Below are 26,460 nucleotides of genomic sequence, written 5' to 3' on the forward strand. Positions count from 1 at the left end.
TATATTATTACAGCTTTCATTAATTCTACATTATTTTAGCACATATTAATTTTACACTATTAATTTTACAGGAGCCTGTGCTGCCTATAATTTGACTCCTTTTTATACAAAGACATCTAACATATACAGACTTTTAATATTTTTGTGTAAAATCGCGGTCAGACAGGCACAAACACACACACACACACACACACACGCACACAACACAGAACCACACACAACAAACACACAGAACCCACACACACACACACACACACACAAGAAATAGACATTTAGGACTTATTTATGTTATTATCTTTATGCACTTTGAATGTGCTGTCTATAATTTGACTCTATCCATGTTTTGTTGAAAATAACTGGACATACATAAGAAACCGGGCAATATATCTTTATAGAAATAACACTTCTGCACTCTTTGTGTATTTCTATCAGTTTTATTCAGGCATTTATAACACAACATGTTTGATATTGGTAATTTGATTCTGGGAACACATTTTAAGTTACTGCTGCACATGTATTACTGTTTTTCTTGTTTTTTTGTGTAAAATTTCGTTGTTGGCTTACAAAGACATTTCTTTGAGAAATGTGTAGCATAACCAATTACCCATCACGGCCACTAGATGGCAGAATATCATATTAATTATTCTGGGATAACATTTCTCTTTGGGCATTTCTATCAGTTTTATTTATGCTTTTATAACACAACATGTCTGCTATTGTTAATTTGATTCGGGGATAACACATGTTTATAAAAATAACGCTATAGCAAGCGGTAATGTCAAATTCTGAAAATAGCCATTTTATATTGAATTACTAACATTTTTCTATTTTAGCGCTGACACAGACACATATATTATTCCAGCTTTCTTTAATTCTGCATTATTTTATCACATGATGAAAATAGTCATTTTATATTGAATTACTGCAGCTCGCGGCGCGTTACCACTGGACTCGTTTCTCAATTAATTTCCCAGCTGACGACGCTATCTATAATTCTGCGTATACCTTAGGCGTGTATTTACATGACAGTGTAATTATTTCTCACAATAAAACAACAGCTCAAATTTTAAGTTAGCTAACAGCATAATGATGACAAATGCATCTTTGCGGAATCTGATAACGACACGCTGAACAAAGGACGGAGCCTGACAAATACACACAACACACAACACGCACATATTATGAAAAATGACAACCATTGTATGTGATTTAAAAGACTTTAGTTAGATTTATCAGGGGTGATTTAGTTTGAAAGCACGCAACTCCTCGGTAATGTCATGTGTTGGACACGCATTTAACAGTCTTTCATATGTATCGCAGAAAGATTTTAGTTCCATCTGTGCGAGTTTGCTTTGAGCGTACTGCGCAGACATGTCAGTAAACATTTTGACATGGTCAGCATCCCACGAAGGACGACCTGTGTAAGGTGTATGTACAGCAACTTTCTGCTTTCTACCTACACGGCGTCGGGATACGGTTCGTTTCTTTAGAGGTAATACAGGGGCAAAAACGCTAGAAAAGTCTGCAAGAGCAGTATCTGCAGATTGCACAGTCTGGCACACAGGTATATTGAGGGGCTCTGTGGGTGACCACATACCCTCGGAGAGCTGTTCAATTTCTCTGTTTTCAGGCGTAACTTGGGGTATGGCGCTTGTGCTATTGGCGGGCCGAGTTATGCGGGGCCTAGCGTTCGGCGCTGCACGTTTCTCTCTTGAAACGTTCGTATATTTCTGATGTGAAATCTTGGGGCTTGGATTCCCGGGTTGTTTTGGTGCAGCGTAGCATTCATCACGATCCACAACACAGATGGGCGAGAGAGATGTTGTTCGCACCGCCGTATTAGCTCTTTGTGGTTGATTCTCTTCAGTGTCGTAATTACGCCGGTGCAAAACTCGTTGTTGAAGAGGCGACGTATCTAAAAGAAAAGATACAAGTGGCGGTTAGCCGCGAAACGGCGCAAAATTGGAAAAGCTAAACGGCGACGCATAGCTATGATCATACGTAATATTTGAAAAGTTAATGGGGACAGGTAGCCATGAAATCATTGTAACAATATTTACATAAACCTGTATAGAGCAGTCCAGATATATACTTACAAGTATGAAGCGGGAATTGTCCCACATCAGCTCCTGGTTTAACGGGAGGCGCAATGCTCAAACTCGCAGAGGCGGGAATATTCTCTTTTTCAAGCTGTATTTTCCGGGCAACTAGATTAGCGGGTGTAAGTAAAAATATAACGATTAGCGAACACAGAATTGATTTTCTACACAAAACTGCAGCGGTGAGAAGAATATATATATATATATATATATATATATATATATATTCAAAAATGAATTTTCTGACAGTTAGCTAGCAGCTGTAAGTAAATATGAGTATTACACAAAAGTGAGAATCGACTGTATTTCAAGTGAACAGATACCTTTTCTATTCTTGAAACATCGGCGTAACGAGTTGCCGCGTCTTTTAGGCGCATCGGGTTTCGCTGAAGTTGCAGGGTTCTTGACATCTATGATCTCCACGTCTGAACCCAGCGTATCGCGTGGTTCGGGAACACACCAGTTTTCAGCCATAGCGTCAGATGTCTCCGTGTCAGTATCTGTATGAGAAATTGCGCGTAGTTCGTGTTTACATACAAAGGATTAAAGCAACTGATATAGTATAATATAGTTTTACGGTATAAACATATTTGCGGTGTAAATTAATATAGCAAGACTTATGCCGCTATATATTAATAATTCAGTATTATATTGATGGCTACCGCTATTATTTGTTTTATTAATTTAATCATATATTTATTATGCCATAATTTGTGTAATACAATAGTTAATAGATGCTATAGTTTTACGCCATAAACAGTATATATTAACATAGATAATATATATATATATATATATTTAGCTTTCTTACATGTGATACATGAAAGATAAATATCTTTGTACCGTGTTACAATGACATTTTTCCCTATCTAAAAGCAAAAAGGTGCTCCTAATTACCCATGATGAGATGAAGAGCAGGCCCATTATCGGCTATCGGCGCCACGGCTTCAATGCGCGCATAATTCTGCGTTATGAAATTATTGCGCCAATCGGGCGACATACACGGCTCTTAAATAAGAAAGAATGCATGAATATATAATTAATATAATTTACTTATAATATAATGACACAATCAGAATGAGTCAATACTCTGTACATTATACGCGTATAATACCGAGTTAATACATGCATTAATTGCATGTATGACTGTGTTCTGGGTGTTAACAGAAGGCGTGTGATGTGGCGTAACTGGGTGTGTTTCTGGGTGTTAACACCTGAGTTGCTTTCTGACACTCAGGATAAATACAGCTGCCTGTCCCACTACAGTACAACAGACATCCACCAGAAGTCCGACTAGGATAAAAAGCAGAGCTATTCTAAATGTAAGTATATAAGACAGTTGTGTTATTATTCGCAAATGCATAATTATATTTAACTATGCATCTCTAAACCATAATTAAGGATGTTATTTGTTTAATAAGTTAGTGTTATACTGGCAGCTAACTGCATATTTAGTAGCGATGTATAATATAGTTTTTTACTGTATAAGCAATATTTGTGGGACATAATTAATATAGAAAGGCTTATGGATGGGGCATAACAACCATTGTTATCTGACATGTGCGCGCAATTAGTCACGGGTGCCGTATAATGCTGTTTCCTGTAGGTGTGTTCACGGTGGGTGGTAATTTCTCTCTGAACAGTTGCGCTACTCTCTGAAAAGTAGGTGTTTACTGTTTTATTTGCGGTCTAATATTATCAATGCCTGTAAAGCATATTTTTGTAACGTAGTTTTAAACTGTATTTATTGGCGGCGCAGTTATAGATAAAACTTATCCCCTATTTATTTAAGATGGAAGCCCAATACCCTCGCGAGCAATGCAGCCCCCTTCTTGCAAGCACACAATTAGGTATTATACGCGTATAATGTACAGAGTATTGACTCATTCTGATTGTGTCATTATATTATAAGTAAATTATATTAATTATATATTCATGCATTCTTTCTTATTTAAGAGCCGTGTATGTCGCCCGATTGGCGCAATAATTTCATAACGCAGAATTATGCGCGCATTGAAGCCGTGGCGCCGATAGCCGATAATGGGCCTGCTCTTCATCTCATCATGGGTAATTAGGAGCACCTTTTTGCTTTTAGATAGGGAAAAATGTCATTGTAACACGGTACAAAGATATTTATCTTTCATGTATCACATGTAAGAAAGCTAAATATATATATATATATATATTATCTATGTTAATATATACTGTTTATGGCGTAAAACTATAGCATCTATTAACTATTGTATTACACAAATTATGGCATAATAAATATATGATTAAATTAATAAAACAAATAATAGCGGTAGCCATCAATATAATACTGAATTATTAATATATAGCGGCATAAGTCTTGCTATATTAATTTACACCGCAAATATGTTTATACCGTAAAACTATATTATACTATATCAGTTGCTTTAATCCTTTGTATGTAAACACGAACTACGCGCAATTTCTCATACAGATACTGACACGGAGACATCTGACGCTATGGCTGAAAACTGGTGTGTTCCCGAACCACGCGATACGCTGGGTTCAGACGTGGAGATCATAGATGTCAAGAACCCTGCAACTTCAGCGAAACCCGATGCGCCTAAAAGACGCGGCAACTCGTTACGCCGATGTTTCAAGAATAGAAAAGGTATCTGTTCACTTGAAATACAGTCGATTCTCACTTTTGTGTAATACTCATATTTACTTACAGCTGCTAGCTAACTGTCAGAAAATTCATTTTTGAATATATATATATATATATATATATATATATATATATTCTTCTCACCGCTGCAGTTTTGTGTAGAAAATCAATTCTGTGTTCGCTAATCGTTATATTTTTACTTACACCCGCTAATCTAGTTGCCCGGAAAATACAGCTTGAAAAAGAGAATATTCCCGCCTCTGCGAGTTTGAGCATTGCGCCTCCCGTTAAACCAGGAGCTGATGTGGGACAATTCCCGCTTCATACTTGTAAGTATATATCTGGACTGCTCTATACAGGTTTATGTAAATATTGTTACAATGATTTCATGGCTACCTGTCCCCATTAACTTTTCAAATATTACGTATGATCATAGCTATGCGTCGCCGTTTAGCTTTTCCAATTTTGCGCCGTTTCGCGGCTAACCGCCACTTGTATCTTTTCTTTTAGATACGTCGCCTCTTCAACAACGAGTTTTGCACCGGCGTAATTACGACACTGAAGAGAATCAACCACAAAGAGCTAATACGGCGGTGCGAACAACATCTCTCTCGCCCATCTGTGTTGTGGATCGTGATGAATGCTACGCTGCACCAAAACAACCCGGGAATCCAAGCCCCAAGATTTCACATCAGAAATATACGAACGTTTCAAGAGAGAAACGTGCAGCGCCGAACGCTAGGCCCCGCATAACTCGGCCCGCCAATAGCACAAGCGCCATACCCCAAGTTACGCCTGAAAACAGAGAAATTGAACAGCTCTCCGAGGGTATGTGGTCACCCACAGAGCCCCTCAATATACCTGTGTGCCAGACTGTGCAATCTGCAGATACTGCTCTTGCAGACTTTTCTAGCGTTTTTGCCCCTGTATTACCTCTAAAGAAACGAACCGTATCCCGACGCCGTGTAGGTAGAAAGCAGAAAGTTGCTGTACATACACCTTACACAGGTCGTCCTTCGTGGGATGCTGACCATGTCAAAATGTTTACTGACATGTCTGCGCAGTACGCTCAAAGCAAACTCGCACAGATGGAACTAAAATCTTTCTGCGATACATATGAAAGACTGTTAAATGCGTGTCCAACACATGACATTACCGAGGAGTTGCGTGCTTTCAAACTAAATCACCCCTGATAAATCTAACTAAAGTCTTTTAAATCACATACAATGGTTGTCATTTTTCATAATATGTGCGTGTTGTGTGTTGTGTGTATTTGTCAGGCTCCGTCCTTTGTTCAGCGTGTCGTTATCAGATTCCGCAAAGATGCATTTGTCATCATTATGCTGTTAGCTAACTTAAAATTTGAGCTGTTGTTTTATTGTGAGAAATAATTACACTGTCATGTAAATACACGCCTAAGGTATACGCAGAATTATAGATAGCGTCGTCAGCTGGGAAATTAATTGAGAAACGAGTCCAGTGGTAACGCGCCGCGAGCTGCAGTAATTCAATATAAAATGACTATTTTCATCATGTGATAAAATAATGCAGAATTAAAGAAAGCTGGAATAATATATGTGTCTGTGTCAGCGCTAAAATAGAAAAATGTTAGTAATTCAATATAAAATGGCTATTTTCAGAATTTGACATTACCGCTTGCTATAGCGTTATTTTTATAAACATGTGTTATCCCCGAATCAAATTAACAATAGCAGACATGTTGTGTTATAAAAGCATAAATAAAACTGATAGAAATGCCCAAAGAGAAATGTTATCCCAGAATAATTAATATGATATTCTGCCATCTAGTGGCCGTGATGGGTAATTGGTTATGCTACACATTTCTCAAAGAAATGTCTTTGTAAGCCAACAACGAAATTTTACACAAAAAAACAAGAAAAACAGTAATACATGTGCAGCAGTAACTTAAAATGTGTTCCCAGAATCAAATTACCAATATCAAACATGTTGTGTTATAAATGCCTGAATAAAACTGATAGAAATACACAAAGAGTGCAGAAGTGTTATTTCTATAAAGATATATTGCCCGGTTTCTTATGTATGTCCAGTTATTTTCAACAAAACATGGATAGAGTCAAATTATAGACAGCACATTCAAAGTGCATAAAGATAATAACATAAATAAGTCCTAAATGTCTATTTCTTGTGTGTGTGTGTGTGTGTGTGGGTTCTGTGTGTTTGTTGTGTGTGGTTCTGTGTTGTGTGCGTGTGTGTGTGTGTGTGTGTGTGTTTGTGCCTGTCTGACCGCGATTTTACACAAAAATATTAAAAGTCTGTATATGTTAGATGTCTTTGTATAAAAAGGAGTCAAATTATAGGCAGCACAGGCTCCTGTAAAATTAATAGTGTAAAATTAATATGTGCTAAAATAATGTAGAATTAATGAAAGCTGTAATAATATATGGGAATGTGTCACTTTTATATTCGTATAAAACACAACGCTTCTTACATGACAATCAAACAACAAAAAACAAATGAAATGTGTTATAAACCATGTGTAAAATAAATACACGACTAGGCTATATTTATAAACATGTGTTACCCCAGAATCAAGGCCACAATAACTTTTCTTTAAGCCGCTGACCCGCAGTTGGAACTAAAATCTTTCTGCGATACATATGAAAGACTGTTAAATGCGTGTGGGGCGAAGAAATATGTGTTACATGCGTAGTGAATTGCAAATATATTCTGAAGTGTATGGCATTTTGAGAAATGTGTGCGTGTTGTGTGCTGTGTGTATTTGTGTGTGTGTGTGTTTGTGCCTGTCTGACCGCGATTTTACACAAAAATATTAAAAGTCTGTATATGTTAGATGTCTTTGTATAAAAAGGAGTCAAATTATAGGCAGCACAGGCTCCTGTAAAATTAATAGTGTAAAATTAATATGTGCTAAAATAATGTAGAATTAATGAAAGCTGTAATAATATATGGGAATGTGTCACTTTTATATTCGTATAAAACACAACGCTTCTTACATGACAGTCAAACAACAAAAACAAATGAAATGTGTTATAAACCATGTGTAAAATAAATACACGACTAGGTTATATTTATAAACATGTGTTACCCCAGAATCAAGGCCACAATAACTTTTCTTTAAGCCGCTGACCCGCAGTTGGAACTAAAATCTTTCTGCGATACATATGAAAGACTGTTAAATGCGTGTGGGGCGAAGAAATATGTGTTACATGCGTAGTGAATTGCAAATATATTCTGAAGTGTATGGCATTTTGAGAAATGTGTGCGTGTTGTGTGCTGTGTGTATTTGTGTGTGTGTGTGAGTTCTGTATGTGTTGCGTGTTCTTTACAGAACCATAAACTTATAATAGCACAATGTTGATGCCGACAGCCGCGCACAGATGTATTTTTGCATTATTTCACAGTGACTGATGAGTACCGGATGCATGGTTGGTTGAGAAGCGCCCGTGGGTGCAGAAGTGTTTGTGGTCCGCATATTAATAAAGTACAAAAAATCCCTGACCTATGTGGTCAGCATATTAATAAAGTGCAAAAACATGATAACATAAGTCCTAAATGACTAATAACCGCATATTAATAAAGTGCAAAAACATGATAACATAAGTCCTAAATGCCTAATAATCGCATATTAATCATAAATAAGTTCTAAATGTCTATTTCTTGTGTGGTATGTTAATAAAGTGCAAAAATCACTGACCTATGTGGACCGCATATTAATAAAGTGCAAAAATCCTTGACCTATGTGGTCAGCATATTAATAAAGTGCAAAAACATGATAACATAAGTCCTAAATGCCTAATAATCGCATATTAATCATAAATAAGTTCTAAATGTCTATTTCTTGTGTGTTGTATGTTAATAAAGTGCAAAAATCACTGACCTATGTGGCCTGCATATTAATAAAGTGCAAAAATCACTGACCTATGTGGTCCGCATATTAATAAAGTGCAAAAACATGATAACATAAGTCCTAAATGACTTTTATTCGTATAAAACACGACGCTTCTTACTTGTGTTGTAACATTGGGTCATATTATAACTTGTGTTGTGACATTGGTGCATATCTCTTCTGTGTATATAAGGCAGCCACAAGGATAAAACCTGCTACAATGTGAATAAACACAACTTGCAATGGCCTCAGTAGATAACAAATAACTTTGCAGATGCCATCTTCAGGACACAAAAAAGAGAAAGCAAATATCAATTCAGGTACAATACAAGTACAAATGTGTTATAAAACAAAGTTCTGCTTCACAAAGATCACCAAACAGCATGAGTTTGTACAAAAATATCTGACCCTCAGATAACACAGCTGTTTTCTGAGAAAGCTAATACAAAAAACAAATAACCTCAGATGCCATCTTCAGGACACAATAACTTTTCTGTTTGTGAGAATAAACATTTATGGGGTACGCAAATACAACAACAATTGCTTGACCTAGGTGCTATAAGCCTCTGACCCACAGTTAACCTAATTTAGGTAATGTTTACCATTTAGTTAGTGTTTGAGAATACTTTTCACATAACAGGCTGTAGGATTGCATACAGAAACATCAGCCCTATTCACTATATGGATACACTGTGAATAAAACAAAAGCTTACAGAATCAAACTCGGGGCTACGTATAAAATCTATTATAAAACAAATGAAAAAGGTGTTATAAACCACGTGTAAAATAAATACACGACTAGGCTATAATTATAAACATGTGTTATTCCACAAAATACGGGAATAATATCAAAACTACAACAAATTAAACTATATTAAACTATATCAAAAGGGGAAATCAAACAAGGAGGGACAGCTGGATACCAGCCGTCAAACAAGGGGAGGGGAGGGGTTACACACTTTGATACACTTTGATAGGGGCGGGGCACCTGTCAGATTGAGTTTGACGAAACCACCCGCTTATACACTACTCATAATGTATTCCATAGGTCGTTGTTGAGGAGATACGTGGCACCTATGGTTCCATCTGTGGAGCCTCCTGCCCCTGTTTTGGTGGAGGGGGAATTGGAGTATATTGTGGAGAAGATTTTGGATTCTCGTGTCTCTAGACGGAAACTTCAGTATCTGGTCAAATGGAAGGGTTATGCTCAGGAAGATAATTCCTGGGTTTTTGCCTCTGATGTCCATGCCCCAGATCTTGTTCGTGCCTTTCATGTGGCTCATCCTGGTCGGCCTGGGGGTTCTGGTGAGGGTTCGGTGACCCCTCCTCAAGGGGGGGGTACTGTTGTGAATTCTGTGGCTGAGTTCACTTCTGTGGTCACAAGTGGTATTGCAGTCTCTGGGCTTCCTCCCTCAGGTGTTTTGGTGAGCTCGTTGGCTGCCTTGCTATTTAGCTCCACCTGAGTCTGTCTTCCTTGCTCCTTGTCAATGTTCCAGTGTTGGATCTGAGCTACTGCATCTTTCCTTGGGCCTGCTGCTCTGCTAGATAAGTGCTTCTAGTTTGTTTTCTGTTTTTTTCTGTCCAGCTTGCTATTGTCTTTTGCTGGAAGCTCTGAGAAGCAGAGGGGTGCACCGCCGTGCTGTTAGTTCGGCACGGCGGGTCTTTTTGCCCCTTTGCGTGGTTTTCGTTTTAGGGTTTTTTGTAGACTGCATAGTTCTCTTTGCTATCCTCGCTCTGTCTAGAATATCGGGCCTCACTTTGCTGAATCTATTTCATTCCTACGTTTGTCTTTTCATCTTGCTAACAGTCATTATATGTGGGGGGCTGCCTATTCCTTTGGGGTATTTCTCTGAGGTAAGTCAGGCTTGTATTTCTATCTTCAGGCTAGTCAGCTCCTCAGGCAGTGCCGAGTTGCATAGGTAGTTGTTAGGCGCAATCCACTGCTGCTTATAGTTGTGTGAGGATAGATCAGGTACTGCAGTCTACAGAGATTCCACGTCTCAGAGCTCGTCCTATTGTTTTTGGTTATTGCCAGATCTCTGTATGTGCGCTGATTACTGCACGCTGTGTTGCCTGATTGCCAGCCATAACAGCTAGCACCCCCATAAAATAAACACAGATACTGCCAACTGTGGGGCAAGGATAGGCCCATATAGGCCAATGTGGCGTATAGAAACGAGGAGGTGCCTAGGCACCTGGGTCCAGACACAGTAGTGGTAGAAGAACTGGACAGCGTGAAAACAATAAATGTACATCCGCGACAATGTCCATGTATAATAATATAACTACCACCTAGAAGAAGATTGTATCCAGGTCCCAGGTCCGGCCAGACAGAACACAGAGAGGCGCTGTGAAGAAACCCAAATAAGGGTGTAATGCGCCAAGGGCAGGGCGAGCGTGGGGAGAGAACCCAACGCGTGTCGCTGTCGCAAGGACGGCTTCGTCAGGGGTAGTTACGCTGCAATGGCCAACGCCGGTTTAAATACCTTACGTGAGAAAGAGCTGAGGGACGAGCTACGCCGGGATCCGGAACCGGAAGTGACGCCGAAAGGGCGGAAGAGTACGCAATGGCAGACGTCTCTGCCAATACTACATAATGCGCATGCGCCGGAAATCTCCAGCGCCGCGCATCATGTAACTGGCTCAGTGATAAAGCAAATAGAGTGGATAGACTGACATGTCAAAGGCGCCCAACTGGACAGGTAACATAGTAACATAGTAACATAGTTAGTAAGGCCGAAAAAAGACATTTGTCCATCCAGTTCAGCCTATATTCCATCATAATAAATACCCAGATCTACGTCCTTCTACAGAACCTAATAATTGTATGATACAATATTGTTCTGCTCCAGGAAGACATCCAGGCATCTCTTGAACCCCTCGACTGAGTTCGCCATCACCACCTCCTCAGGCAAGCAATTCCAGATTCTCACTGCCCTAACAGTAAAGAATCCTCTTCTATGTTGGTGGAAAAACCTTCTCTCCTCCAGACGCAAAGAATGCCCCCTTGTGCCCGTCACCTTCCTTGGTATAAACAGATCCTCAGCGAGATATTTGTATTGTCCCCTTATATACTTATACATGGTTATTAGATCGCCCCTCAGTCGTCTTTTTTCTAGACTAAATAATCCTAATTTCGCTAATCTATCTGGGTATTGTAGTTCTCCCATCCCCTTTATTAATTTTGTTGCCCTCCTTTGTACTCTCTCTAGTTCCATTATATCCTTCCTGAGCACCGGTGCCCAAAACTGGACACAGTACTCCATGTGCGGTCTAACTAGGGATTTGTACAGAGGCAGTATAATGCTCTCATGTGTATCCAGACCTCTTTTAATGCACCCCATGATCCTGTTTGCCTTGGCAGCTGCTGCCTGGCACTGGCTGCTCCAGGTAAGTTTATCATTAACTAGGATCCCCAAGTCCTTCTCCCTGTCAGATTTACCCAGTGGTTTCCCGTTCAGTGTGTAATGGTGATATTGATTCCCTCTTCCCATGTGTATAACCTTACATTTATCATTGTTAAACCTCATCTGCCACCTTTCAGCCCAAGTTTCCAACTTATCCAGATCCATCTGTAGCAGAATACTATCTTCTCTTGTATTAACTGCTTTACATAGTTTTGTATCATCTGCAAATATCGATATTTTACTGTGTAAACCTTCTACCAGATCATTAATGAATATGTTGAAGAGAACAGGTCCCAATACTGACCCCTGCGGTACCCCACTGGTCACAGCGACCCAGTTAGAGACTATACCATTTATAACCACCCTCTGCTTTCTATCACTAAGCCAGTTACTAACCCATTTACACACATTTTCCCCCAGACCAAGCATTCTCATTTTGTGTACCAACCTCTTGTGCGGCACGGTATCAAACGCTTTGGAAAAATCGAGATATACCACGTCCAATGACTCACCATGGTCCAGTCTATAGCTTACCTCTTCATAAAAACTGATTAGATTGGTTTGACAGGAGCGATTTCTCATAAACCCATGCTGATATGGAGTTAAACAGTTATTCTCATTGAGATAATCCAGAATAACATCCCTCAGAAACCCTTCAAATATTTTACCAACAATAGAGGTTAGACTTACTGGCCTATAATTTCCAGGTTCACTTTTAGAGCCCTTTTTGAATATTGGCACCACATTTGCTATGCGCCAGTCCTGCGGAACAGACCCTGTCGCTATAGAGTCACTAAAAATAAGAAATAATGGTTTATCTATTACATTACTTAGTTCTCTTAGTACTCGTGGGTGTATGCCATCCGGACCCGGAGATTTATCTATTTTAATCTTATTTAGCCGGTTTCGCACCTCTTCTTGGGTTAGATTGGTGACCCTTAATATAGGGTTTTCATTGTTTCTTGGGATTTCACCTAGCATTTCATTTTCCACCGTGAATACCGTGGAGAAGAAGGTGTTTAATATGTTAGCTTTTTCCTCGTCATCTACAACCATTCTTTCCTCACTATTTTTTAAGGGGCCTACATTTTCAGTTTTTATTCTTTTACTATTGATATAGTTGAAGAACAGTTTGGGATTAGTTTTACTCTCCTTAGCAATGTGCTTCTCTGTTTCCTTTTTGGCAGCTTTAATTAGTTATGAGGTAATAGTTGTAGGAAGTCCTAGAATGATAGGGTAACAGGACAACACAATACATACCACAAAAAACACCAAGACAGAACAAAATACATAACGGGACACACAAGAGGGTAAACACACACAGTGGTATAAGGGTGTAATGGTACATAAAAAAAGTCACTGCAGGAAAATACCGGTGAGTGACATTCCAATTTGATAGAACACCTATTGAAGGAAAAAAGGGAGAAAAAAGAATAAAAAAAGAAAAAGGAAAATCCAATGTGACATACAGTCAGGTGCCACACACCTGAAAAATAAAAAAAATAATAATACAAACAAACCAACAACATAGCTGTGGAAATTTATTCAATAATTTGAAACGAACACACGGTCGCTCCCACTATATGAGAAAGTTGTTCTATGAGAGAACAGCTAAGAATAGACAAAGCAGATAATAGGAGGAGCCTGAGGCACGTGCCACCCGGGATCACACCGGAAGATGATGATATGACCATAGGGACCTGGATACAGGGGAAGAGTAAACAGAGCATCGCGGGACCAATCAGAAAACAATATGCATGGAACAGAGGATAAGGTTACACCGCTAGGACTGGAGTACCACCCTGCACCGCATCCAGATACGAATGAGGGCAACAAGCCCTCATATGCACACCAAATAGTTGTAAATTGGATATTGGTACCCAGGCAAGTGATGACATGTAGATCCTCTGAACAACATGCGCAAGACATAAAGATATATAACTTGTTACAGTAAAGCATAATGTCCAAACAAATCACGTCCAGCTTGCTTATAGAGAATAAATCTTCGTCCAAACCCGACAAGAACAGGCGGAGGGGGCTCCCAGGCACGTCCTGATCCAAAAGCCCTCCAAATATGGCTGAGGGCAACAAGCTCTTATCTGTCTGCCAAAAAGTTGTAACTTGGATACCGGTATCAGGGCATATGATGACATTACGCTCCTCTGAGCAACATAAACCAAAAGTAAAAATATCTTGTTCCAGTTACAACAAAATATCCAAGCAGTCCACATAATGCTGGCTGCCAAATGGAAAAACTTTGTCCATATACATAGAGACATGCGACAGGGGATCCCAGGAACATCCTGATCCCAGAGTGCTCCATACTTCAGGTGACGCAGGCAACATCTCAGAGTATATTGAAAGTGCAGAAGACAATCCCGATGGTCATCTGGGAGGGACATCTGGAACAATAAGGCACCACGTTAGACTAGCCCAAAAAAACAGTAAAAAGAAGATCTTCATTAATGCCAGAGGGAGCAGTAGAATGTAACAAAAAAATCCAACGGGCCTCTGCTTGTAAAAGCCTACTCTCCAACGGTCCCCCTCTGTCAGACCCACAAATGTGTTCAAGTCCCACTACCTTGGTGCCCGAATGTTTACCAGCATGATATCTCAGAAAGTGGGCTGCCACCGTAGTAAGCGTTGTCCTTACGGGAGTCTGCCGCAGCCGTACCAATGGTGGAAAAATGTTTCTGTATGCGTCGGCGCAACTCCTGGGACGTCTGTCCTACATACACCTGTGGGCAAGGGCATATAATGGCATAAATGACATTTGTGGTCTTGCAGTTAATATAGCTCTTAAGCCTATGCTCTTTCTGATCAGTTGGATTACAAAAATTATCCCTCACTGGGTGCATAAACTGACAGACGTTACAGTCACCGCAGGGGAAAGAGCCCTTCAATGAGATACCCCTATTCAATTTCACCGTGGGCCTAACATAATGACTTCTTGTCGTTTCATCATATTCGTTTCATCACTGGGTTTAATACGCATTGGTCCCAGGTAAGGCATATTTTGCAGAGACATTGGGGCATCCTCACAACGGATCTGTCAACATCACAAATCGTTAGTGAACAACCACTGATAACTGCGAGAAGAGCACCTAATCTTCGTGACATTCTTACAAGAAGTCATTATGTTAGGCCCACGGTGAAATTGAATAGGGGTATCTCATTGAAGGGCTCTTTCCCCTGCGGTGACTGTAACGTCTGTCAGTTTATGCACCCAGTGAGGGATAATTTTTGTAATCCAACTGATCAGAAAGAGCATAGGCTTAAGAGCTATATTAACTGCAAGACCACAAATGTCATTTATGCCCTTGCCCACAGGTGTATGTAGGACAGACATCCCAGGAGTTGCGCCGACGCATACAGAAACATTTTTCCACCATTGGTACGGCTGCGGCAGACTCCCGTAAGGACAAAACGCTTACTACGGTGGCAGCCCACTTTCTGAGATATCATGCTGGTAAACATTCGGGCACCAAGGTAGTGGGACTTGAACACATTTGTGGGTCTGACAGAGGGGGACCGTTGGAGAGTAGGCTTTTACAAGCAGAGGCCCGTTGGATTTTTTTGTTACATTCTACTGCTCCCTCTGGCATTAATGAAGATCTTCTTTTTACAGTTTTTTTGGGCTAGTCTAACGTGGTGTCTTTTTGTTCCAGATGTCCCTCCCAGATGACCATCGGGATTGTCTTCTGCACTTTCAATATACTCTGAGATGTTGCCTGCGTCACCTGAAGTATGGAGCACTCTGGGATCAGGATGTTCCTGGGATCCCCTGTCGCATGTCTCTATGTATATGGACGAAGTTTTTCCATTTGGCAGCCAGCATTATGTGGACTGCTTGGATATTTTGTTGTAACTGGAACAAGATATTTTTACTTTTGGTTTATGTTGCTCAGAGGAGCGTAATGTCATCATATGCCCTGATACCGGTATCCAAGTTACAACTTTTTGGCAGACAGATAAGAGCTTGTTGCCCTCAGCCATATTTGGAGGGCTTTTGGATCATGACGTGCCTGGGAGCCCCCTCCGCCTGTTCTTGTCGGGTTTGGACGAAGATTTATTCTCTATAAGCAAGCTGGACGTGATTTGTTTGGACATTATGCTTTGACTGTAACAAGTTATATATCTTTATGTCTTGCTCATGTTGTTCAGAGGATCTACATGTCATCACTTGCCTGGGTACCAATATCCAATTTACAACTATTTGGTGTGCATATGAGGGCTTGTTGCCCTCATTCGTATCTGGATGCGGTGCAGGGTGGTACTCCAGTCCTAGCGGTGTAACCTTATCCTCTGTTCCATGCATATTGTTTTCTGATTGGTCCCGCGATGCTCTGTTTACTCTTCCCCTGTATCCAGGTCCCTATGGTCATATCATCATCTTCCGGTGTGATCCCGGGTGGCACGTGCCTCAGGCTCCTCCTATTATCTGCTTTGTCTATTCTTAGCTGTTCTCTCATAGAACAACTTTCTCATATAGTGGGAGCGACCGTGTGTTCGTTTCAAATTATTGAATAAATTTCCACAGCTATGTTGTTGGTTTGTTTGTATTATTATTTTTTTATTTTTTTTATTTTTCAGGTGTGTGGCACCTGACTGTATGTCACATTGGATTTTCCTTGTTTTATTCTTTTTTCTCCCTTTTTTCCTTCAATAGGTGTTCTATCAAATTGGAATGTCACTCACCGGTATTTTCCTGCAGTGACTTTTTTTATGTACCATTACACCCTTATACCACTGTGTGTGTTTACCCTCTTGTGTGTCCCGTTATGTATTTTGTTCTGTCTTGGTGTTTTTTGTGGTATGTATTGTGTTGTCCTGTTACCCTATCATTCTAGGACTTCCTACAACTATTACCTGTCCAGTTGGACGCCTTTGACATGTCAGTCTATCCGCTCTGTTATTTGCTTTATCACTGAGCCGGTTACATGATGCGCGGCGCTGGAGATTTCCGGCGCATGCGCATTATGTAGTATTGGCAGAGACGTCTGCCATTGCGTACTCTTCCGCCCTTTCGGCGTCACTTCCGGTTCCGGTTCCCGGCGTAGCTCGTCCCTCAGCTCTTTCTCACGTAAGGTATTTAAACCGGCGTTGGCCATTGCAGCGTATCTTCCCCTGACGAAGCCGTCCTTGTGACGGCGACACGCGTTGGGTTCTCTCCCCACGCTCGCCCTGCCCTTGATGCATTACACCCTTATTTGGGTTTCTTCACAGCGCCTCTCTGTGTTCTGTCTGGCCGGACCTGGGTACAATCTTCTTCTAGGTGGTAGTTATATTATTATACATGGGCATTGTCGCGGATGTACATTTATTGTTTTCACGCTGTCCAGTTCTTCTACCACTACTGTGTCTGGACCCAGGTACCTCCTCGTTTCTATACGCCACATTGGCCTATCCTTGCCCCACAGTTGGCAGTATCTGTGTTTATTTTGTGGGGGTGCTAGCTGTACTCTTTACGCCATCTTGGTTCAGTTATGCAGATGTTGTGCCTGACAGGACATTGAGCAGTGTGCTGTATTATTCATTGCTATTTAGCATTTTGGTATATTGGCGTCTTCACTTGCTTGTACTGTATTGCTTTGGCGGGTGTATGTGGGGATGTCGGTATGATACCGTTTTAATTGTTTTTATTGGTGTGTCTATAAAAGTTTGCCTTTTTATTCATTCTCATTTTGTGGTGTGCAATTATATGAAGTGGTTCCCTTTTTTCTTTATTTTTTCTACCTGCAAAGACAATGTCCCAACCGGACTCCGCATACCTAGTGGCCAAAGGCTGGAACAGCTAACTTCCACCGGGCCGCTGTACACTGCTACCAAGGTGAAGCTGACCCGGCATTGGGGGCTACAACTAACCAAGGGGTGGAAGACATGGAGGAAGTGCTGCATGAAGTAGACCCCGTGCAGGCAGCCCGGGCAGATAATCGACAACAGCATCGACAGGTCGTGTGGGTTAATGGGAAACGCATGCAGGGACTAAGAGATTCTGGAGCAACTTTGACCCTTGTGAAGCCTCATCTCGTCCGGGACCAAGAGAAGACGGACCGGACAGTGGCAGTCCGTGTAGCAGGGGGAGCCATACATTGACTGCCCACTGCCAGGATTCACCTGAACTGGGGAGTTGGGGATGGCCTTAGAGGATTTGCCTGCAGACATTTTGCTGGGAAATGACTTGGGGCCCATGTTGTCTGCCTTCTCGGTTGCCCCTCTGGCTGAGACATATCCTGTGACCACCCGGAGACAAGCTCGAGCTGCGGAGGCGGAATCACACTCAGAGGAGGCCCAGGTAAGACATTCCAGCCCTACACGTATTCCCATAGCCAGACACATTTCTTGGGCCACCCCAGATGAATTTAAGAGGGAGTTACTTGAGGATCCTTCATTGGAGGGATATCGTGGGAAAGCACAGCAGGGGAGAGGGGTACTGGAAGGGGAACAGTTTATATGGAAGCAGGGACTCCTCTACCGGATCACACAGCAGAACCACACAGGGACGAGCCCCACTATAAAACGACAGCTGGTAGTTCCCAAGAAGCATGGGCAGGAGTTACTGCGAATCTCTCATGACATACCCTTGGCAGGGCACTTCGGCGTCAGTCGCACCAGGCATCGTCTGACACAAAACTTCTTTTGGCTGGGGGTAACCTATGATGTTCATCAATACTGCCAGACCTGTGACAGTTGCCAGCGCATTGGCAAGAGGGGAGATCGATGCAAGGCCAAATTACGCCCCCTCCCCATTGTGGAGGAACCATTTATCCGAGCAGCGGTCGATCTGATAGGGCCGTTAGCCAAACCCAGTCCGTCAGGGAAAAGGTATACAGTCATGGCCAAAAGTTTTGAGAATGACACCAAAATTATATTTTCACATGATCTGCTGCCCTCTGGTTTTTATTAGTGTTTGTCTAATGTTTATGTCACATACAGAAATATAATTGCAATCATATTATGAGTACCAATAGGTTATATTGACAGTTAGAATGAGTTAATGCAGCAAGTCAATATTTGCAGTGTTGACCCTTCTTCTTCAAGACCTCTGCAATTCTCCCTGGCATGCTCTCAATCAACTTCTGGACCAAATCCTGATAGCAGTCCATTTTTGCATAATCAATGCTTGCATTTTGCCAGAATTTGTTGGTTTTTGTTTGTCCACCCGTCTCTTGATGATTGACCACAAGTTCTCAATGGGATTAAGATCTGGGGAGTTTTCAGGCCATGGACCCAAAATCTCTATGTTTTGTTCCATGAGCCATTTAGTTATCACCTTTGCTTTATGGGAAGGTGCTCCATCATGCTGGAAAAGGCATTGTTGGGCGCCAAACTGCTCTTGGACGGTTGGGAGAAGTTGCTCTTGGAGGACATTCTGGTACCATTCTTTATTCATGGCTGTGTTCTTAGGCAAGACTGGGAGTGAGCCGATTCCCTTGGCTGAGAAGAAACCCCACACATGAATGATTTCAGGATGCTTTACAGTTGGCATGAGACAAGACTGGTGGTAGCGCTCACCTCTTCTTCTCCGAATAAGCTGTTTTCCAGATGTCCCAAACAATCGAAAAGGGGATTCATCAGAGAAAATGACTTTGCCCAAGTCCTCAGCAGTCCACTCCCTGTACCTTTTGCAAAATATCAGTCGGTCCCTGATGTTTTTTCTGGAGAGAAGTGGCTTCTTTGCTGCCCTCCTTGAAACCAGGCCTTGCTCAAAGAGTCTCCGCCTCACAGTGCGTGCAGAAGCACTCACACCAGCCTGCTGCCATTCCTGAGCAAGCTCGGCACTGCTGGTAGTCCGATCCCGCAGCTAAAACAGTTTTAAGATACTGTCCTGGCGCTTGCTGGTCTTTCTTGGGCGCCCTGGAGCCTTTTTGACAACAATGGAAGCTCTCTCCTTGAAGGTCTTGATGATGCGATAGATTGTTGACTGAGGTGCAATCTTTGTAGCTGCGATACTCTTCCCTGTTAGGCCATTTTTGTGCAGTGCAATGATGGCTGCATGTGTTTCTTTAGAGATAACCATGGTTAACTGAAGAGAAACAATGATACCAAGCACCAGCCTCCTTTTAAAGTGTCCAGTGATGTCATTCTTACTTAATCATGACTGATTGATCGCCAGCCCTGTCCTCATCAACACCCACACCTGTGTTAATGGATCAATCACTAAAACGATGTTAGCCGCTCCTTTTAAGGCAGGACTGCAATGATATTGAAATGTGTTTTGGGGGTTAAAGTTCATTTTCTGGGCAAATATTGACTTTGCAAGTACAGTAATTGCTGTTAATCACTTTGCAAGTACAGTAATTGCTGATCACTCTGACATTCAGGAGTATATGCAAATTGCCATTAGAAAAAATGAAGCAGTAGACTTTGGAAAAATTAATATTTGTCTCATTCTCAAAATTTTTATCCATGACTGTATATTGACAGTGGTAGATTATGCCACACGGTATCCAGAGGCGGTTGCGTTACCTAACATACTGGCAGAGACGGTGGCGGCCGCCCTGCTCCAGGTTTTCTCAGGGGTTGGATTTCCCCAGATTATCTCAGACCAGGGAACCCAGTTTACGCCGCACAGTGTTGTGAATTATGTGGCTGAATTCACTCCTGTGGTCACAAGTGGTACTGCAGCTTCTGAGCTTCCTCCCTCAGGTGTTCTGGTGAGCTCGTTAACTGCTTCATTACTTAACTCCGCCTGATGCTGCTATCCTTGCTCCTTGTCAATGTTTCAGTGTTGGATCTGAGCTTCTCCTGATTGTTCCTGTGACCTGCTGCTCTGTATAGCTAAGTGCTTTTTGCTTTTTTGTTGCTTTTTTTTCTGTCCAGCTTGTCTTTTGTTTTGCTGGAAGCTCTGTGACGCAAAGGGTGTACCGCCGTGCCGTTAGTTCGGCACGGTGGGTTTTTTTTTGCCCCCTTTGCGTGGTTTTGCTTTAGGGTTTTTTGTAGACTGCAAAGTTCGCTTTACTGTCCTCGCTCTGTCCTAGAATATCGGGCCCCACTTTGCTGAATCTATTTCATCCCTACGTTTTGTCTTTTCATCTTACTCACAGTCATTATATGTGGGGGGCTGCCTTTTCCTTTGGGGAATTTCTCTGGGGCAAGTCAGGCCTATTTTTCTATCTTCAGGCTAGCTAGTTTCTTAGGCTGTGCCGAGTTGCCTAGGTAGTTGTTAGGCGCAATCCACAGCCGCTTTTAGTTGTGTTTAGGATAGGATCAGGTGTGCAGTCTACAGAGTTTCCACGTCTCAGAGCTCGTTCTTGTATTTTTGGGTATTTGTCAGATCACTGTGTGCGCTCTGATCGCTAAGCACACTGTGTTTCTGGATTGCCTTCATAACACCTGTCATTAGCAAACATAACAGTACAAGGAGCCCAAACTAATGATTCTCAATAGAGGGAAAGAAAAAGTTCTGACATCATTTTTTTTTTTTTTTTTTTTTTCTGCTCTGTGTTCACTTTTTTTTTTTCCCCTAGACATTTGGGTGATTCTGGACACAGGTGTGGACATGGATATTCAGGGTCTGTGCTCTTCAGTGGATAATCTCGTTATAAATGTACAAAAAATTCAAGATAGTATTGATCAGAAATCTATGTTAGAACCAAGAATTCCTATTCCTGATTTGTTTTTTGGAGATAGAACTAAGTTTCTAAGTTTCAAAAATAATTGTAAGCTATTTCTGGCCTTGAAACCTCATTCTTCTGGTAATCCTATTCAACAGGTTTTGATTATTATTTATTTTTTGCGCGGCGACCCTCAAGAATGGGCATTTTCTCTTGCGCCAGGAGACCCTGCATTGAGTAGTGTCGATGCGTTTTTCCTGGCGCTCGGATTGCTGTACGATGAGCCTAATTCAGTGGATCAGGCTGAGAAAAATTTGCTGGCTTTGTGCCAGGGTCAGGATGATATAGAAGTATATTGTCAGAAATTTAGGAAATGGTCAGTACTCACTCAGTGGAATGAATCTGCGCTGGCAGCTTTGTTCAGAAAGGGTCTCTCTGAGGCTCTTAAGGATGTCATGGTGGGATTTCCTATGCCTGCTGGTTTGAATGAGTCTTTGTCTTTGGCCATTCAGATCGGTCGACGCTTGCGTGAGCGTAAATCTGTGCACCATTTGGCGGTACTGCCTGAGGTTAAACCTGAGCCTATGCAGTGCGATAGGACTATGACTAGAGTTGAACGGCAGGAATACAGACGTCTGAATGGTCTGTGTTTCTACTGTGGTGATTCCACTCATGCTATTTCTGATTGTCCTAAGCGCACTAAGCGGTCCGCTAGGTCTGCCGTCATTGGTACTGTACAGTCCAAATTCCTTCTGTCCATTACCTTGATATGCTCTTTGTCGTCGTTTTCTGTCATGGCGTTTGTGGATTCGGGCGCTGCCCTGAATCTGATGGATTTGGATTATGCTAAACGTTGTGGGTTTTTCTTGGAGCCTTTGCGGTGTCCTATTCCATTGAGAGGAATTGATGCTACACCTTTGGCCAAGAATAAACCTCAATACTGGGCCCAGCTGACCATGTGCATGGCTCCTGCACATCAGGAAGTTATTCGCTTTCTGGTGTTGCATAATCTGCATGATGTGGTCGTGTTGGGGTTGCCATGGCTACAAACCCATAATCCAGTATTGGATTGGAATTCCATGTCGGTATCCAGCTGGGGTTGTCAGGGGGTACATGGTGATGTTCCATTTTTGTCGATTTCGTCATCCACCCCTTCTGAGGTCCCAGAGTTCTTGTCTGATTATCAGGATGTATTTGAAGAGCCCAAGTCCGATGCTCTACCTCCGCATAGGGATTGTGATTGTGCTATCAATTTGATTCCTGGTAGTAAATTCCCTAAAGGTCGATTATTTAATTTATCCGTGCCCGAACACGCCGCTATGCGCAGTTATGTGAAGGAATCCCTGGAGAAGGGACATATTCGCCCATCGTCATCACCACTGGGAGCAGGGTTCTTCTTTGTAGCCAAGAAGGATGGTTCGCTGAGACCGTGTATTGATTACCGCCTTCTTAATAAGATCACTGTTAAATTTCAGTATCCCTTGCCATTGTTATCTGACTTGTTTGCTCGGATTAAGGGGGCTAGTTGGTTCACTAAGATAGATCTTCGTGGTGCATATAATCTGGTGAGAATCAGGCGAGGCGATGAATGGAAAACTGCATTTAATACGCCCGAGGGTCATTTTGAGTATCTAGTGATGCCGTTCGGACTTGCCAATGCTCCATCTGTGTTTCAGTCTTTTATGCATGACATCTTCCGTGAGTATCTGGATAAATTCCTGATTGTTTACTTGGATGACATTTTGATCTTCTCAGATGATTGGGAGTCTCATGTAAAGCAGGTCAGAATGGTTTTTCAGGTCCTGCGTGCTAACTCTTTGTTTGTGAAGGGATCAAAGTGTCTCTTCGGTGTGCAGAAAGTTTCATTTTTGGGGTTCATCTTTACCCCTTCTACTATCGAGATGGATCCAGTTAAGGTCCAAGCCATCCAGGATTGGATTCAGCCGACATCTCTGAAAAGTCTGCAAAAGTTCCTGGGCTTTGCTAATTTTTATCGTCGCTTCATCTGTAATTTTTCTAGCATTGCCAAACCATTGACCGATTTGACCAAGAAGGGTGCTGATGTGGTCAATTGGTCTTCTGCTGCTGTGGAAGCTTTTCAAGAGTTGAAACGTCGTTTTTGTTCTGCCCCTGTGTTGTGTCAGCCAGATGTTTCTCTTCCGTTCCAGGTCGAGGTTGATGCTTCTGAGATTGGAGCAGGGGCGGTTTTGTCACAGAGAGGTTCTGATTGATCAGTGATGAAACCATGTGCTTTCTTTTCCAGGAAGTTTTCGCCCGCTGAGCGTAATTATGATGTGGGCAATCGAGAGTTGCTGGCCATGAAGTGGGCATTCGAGGAGTGGCGTCATTGGCTTGAAGGAGCTAAGCATCGCGTGGTGGTATTGACTGATCATAAGAACTTGACTTATCTCGAGTCTGCCAAGCGGTTGAATCCTAGACAGGCCCGTTGGTCGTTATTTTTTGCCCGCTTCGACTTTGTGATTTCGTACCTTCCGGGCTCTAAAAATGTGAAGGCGGATGCTCTGTCTAGGAGTTTTGTGCCCGACTCTCCGGGTTTATCTGAGCCAGCGGGTATCCTCAAGGAAGGAGTCATTGTGTCTGCCATCTCCCCTGATTTGCGGCGGGTGCTGCAAAAATTTCAGGCGAATAAACCTGATCGTTGTCCAGCAGAGAAACTGTTCGTCCCTGATAGGTGGACTAATAAACTTATCTCTGAACTTCATTGTTCGGTGTTGGCTGGTCATCCTGGAATCTTTGGTACCAGAGAGTTAGTGGCTAGATCCTTCTGGTGGCCATCTCTGTCACGGGATGTACGTACTTTTGTGCAGTCCTGTGGGATTTGTGCTAGGGCTAAGCCCTGCTGTTCTCGTGCCAGTGGGTTGCTTTTGCCCTTGCCGGTCCCAAAGAGGCCTTGGACACATATTTCGATGGATTTCATTTCTGACCTTCCCGTTTCTCAAAAGATGTCAGTCATTTGGGTGGTCTGTGATCGCTTTTCTAAAATGGTCCATCTGGTGCCCTTGGCTAAATTGCCTTCCTCCTCTGATTTGGTACCTTTGTTCTTTCAGCATGTGGTTCGGTTGCATGGCATTCCTGAGAATATTGTTTCTGACAGAGGTTCCCAGTTTGTTTCAAGGTTTTGGCGAGCCTTTTGTGGTAGGATGGGCATTGACCTATCCTTTTCCTCGGCTTTCCATCCTCAGACTAATGGCCAGACCAAACGAACCAATCAGACCTTGGAAACATATCTGAGATGTTTTGTTTCTGCAGACCAGGATGATTGGGTGTCCTTTTTGCCGTTGGCTGAGTTCGCCCTTAATAATCGGGCCAGCTCGGCTACCTTGGTTTCTCCATTTTTTTGCAATTCTAACATAGTAACATAGTAACATAGTTAGTAAGGCCGAAAAAAGACATTTGTCCATCCAGTTCAGCCTATATTCCATCATAATAAATACCCAGATCTACGTCCTTCTACAGAACCTAATAATTGTATGATACAATATTGTTCTGCTCCAGGAAGACATCCAGGCCTCTCTTGAACCCCTCGACTGAGTTCGCCATCACCACCTCCTCAGGCAAGCAATTCCAGATTCTCACTGCCCTAACAGTAAAGAATCCTCTTCTATGTTGGTGGAAAAACCTTCTCTCCTCCAGACGCAAAGAATGCCCCCTTGTGCCCGTCACCTTCCTTGGTATAAACAGATCCTCAGCGAGATATTTGTATTGTCCCCTTATATACTTATACATGGTTATTAGATCGCCCCTCAGTCGTCTTTTTTCTAGACTAAATAATCCTAATTTCGCTAATCTATCTGGGTATTGTAGTTCTCCCATCCCCTTTATTAATTTTGTTGCCCTCCTTTGTACTCTCTCTAGTTCCATTATATCCTTCCTGAGCACCGGTGCCCAAAACTGGACACAGTACTCCATGTGCGGTCTAACTAGGGATTTGTACAGAGGCAGTATAATGCTCTCATCATGTGTATCCAGACCTCTTTTAATGCACCCCATGATCCTGTTTGCCTTGGCAGCTGCTGCCTGGCACTGGCTGCTCCAGGTAAGTTTATCATTAACTAGGATCCCCAAGTCCTTCTCCCTGTCAGATTTACCCAGTGGTTTCCCGTTCAGTGTGTAATGGTGACATTGATTCCTTCTTCCCATGTGTATAACCTTACATTTATCATTGTTAAACCTCATCTGCCACCTTTCAGCCCAAGTTTCCAACTTATCCAGATCCATCTGTAGCAGAATACTATCTTCTCTTGTATTAACTGCTTTACATAGTTTTGTATCATCTGCAAATATCGATATTTTACTGTGTAAACCTTCTACCAGATCATTAATGAATATGTTGAAGAGAACAGGTCCCAATACTGACCCCTGCGGTACCCCACTGGTCACAGCGACCCAGTTAGAGACTATACCATTTATAACCACCCTCTGCTTTCTATCACTAAGCCAGTTACTAACCCATTTACACACATTTTCCCCCAGACCAAGCATTCTCATTTTGTGTACCAACCTCTTGTGCGGCACGGTATCAAACGCTTTGGAAAAATCGAGATATACCACGTCCAATGACTCACCGTGGTCCAGCCTATAGCTTACCTCTTCATAAAAACTGATTAGATTGGTTTGACAGGAGCGATTTCTCATAAACCCATGCTGATATGGAGTTAAACAGTTATTCTCATTGAGATAATCCAGAATAACATCCCTCAGAAACCCTTCAAATATTTTACCAACAATAGAGGTTAGACTTACTGGCCTATAATTTCCAGGTTCACTTTTAGAGCCCTTTTTGAATATTGGCACCACATTTGCTATGCGCCAATCCTGCGGAACAGACCCTGTCGCTATAGAGTCCCTA

The 26,460-nt window shown here is 42.0% G+C and overlaps 1 protein-coding gene across 1 annotated transcript; it reads left to right on the forward strand.

Moving 5' to 3' along the window:
- The first annotated feature begins 3,174 nt into the window (after window positions 1-3,174).
- On the forward strand, window positions 3,175-8,620 carry LOC138638947 (uncharacterized). Its single transcript, XM_069728707.1, has 6 exons — window positions 3,175-3,421; window positions 3,892-3,949; window positions 4,056-4,166; window positions 4,564-4,740; window positions 4,956-5,066; window positions 5,248-8,620. The coding sequence occupies exons 2-6, from the start codon at window positions 3,892-3,894 to the stop codon at window positions 5,928-5,930; spliced, it is 1,140 nt and encodes a 379-aa protein (XP_069584808.1). The 5' UTR covers window positions 3,175-3,421; the 3' UTR covers window positions 5,931-8,620.
- Window positions 8,621-26,460: the final 17,840 nt, after the last annotated feature.

This window comes from Ranitomeya imitator, chromosome 5 (assembly GCF_032444005.1).
Source record: "Ranitomeya imitator isolate aRanImi1 chromosome 5, aRanImi1.pri, whole genome shotgun sequence".
Classification (NCBI taxonomy): domain Eukaryota; kingdom Metazoa; phylum Chordata; class Amphibia; order Anura; family Dendrobatidae; genus Ranitomeya; species Ranitomeya imitator.

Coding starts and splice junctions, on each gene's coding strand:
- LOC138638947 (XM_069728707.1), top strand. CDS start 3,892: ATGGAAGCCCAATACCCTCGCGAGCAATGCAGCCCCCTTCTTGCAAGC. Junction 4,167..4,563: donor TGCTCTTCATCTCATCATGG/GTAATTAGGAGC, acceptor TTTCTCATACAG/ATACTGACACGGAGACATCT. Junction 5,067..5,247: donor ACAATTCCCGCTTCATACTT/GTAAGTATATAT, acceptor CTTTTCTTTTAG/ATACGTCGCCTCTTCAACAA.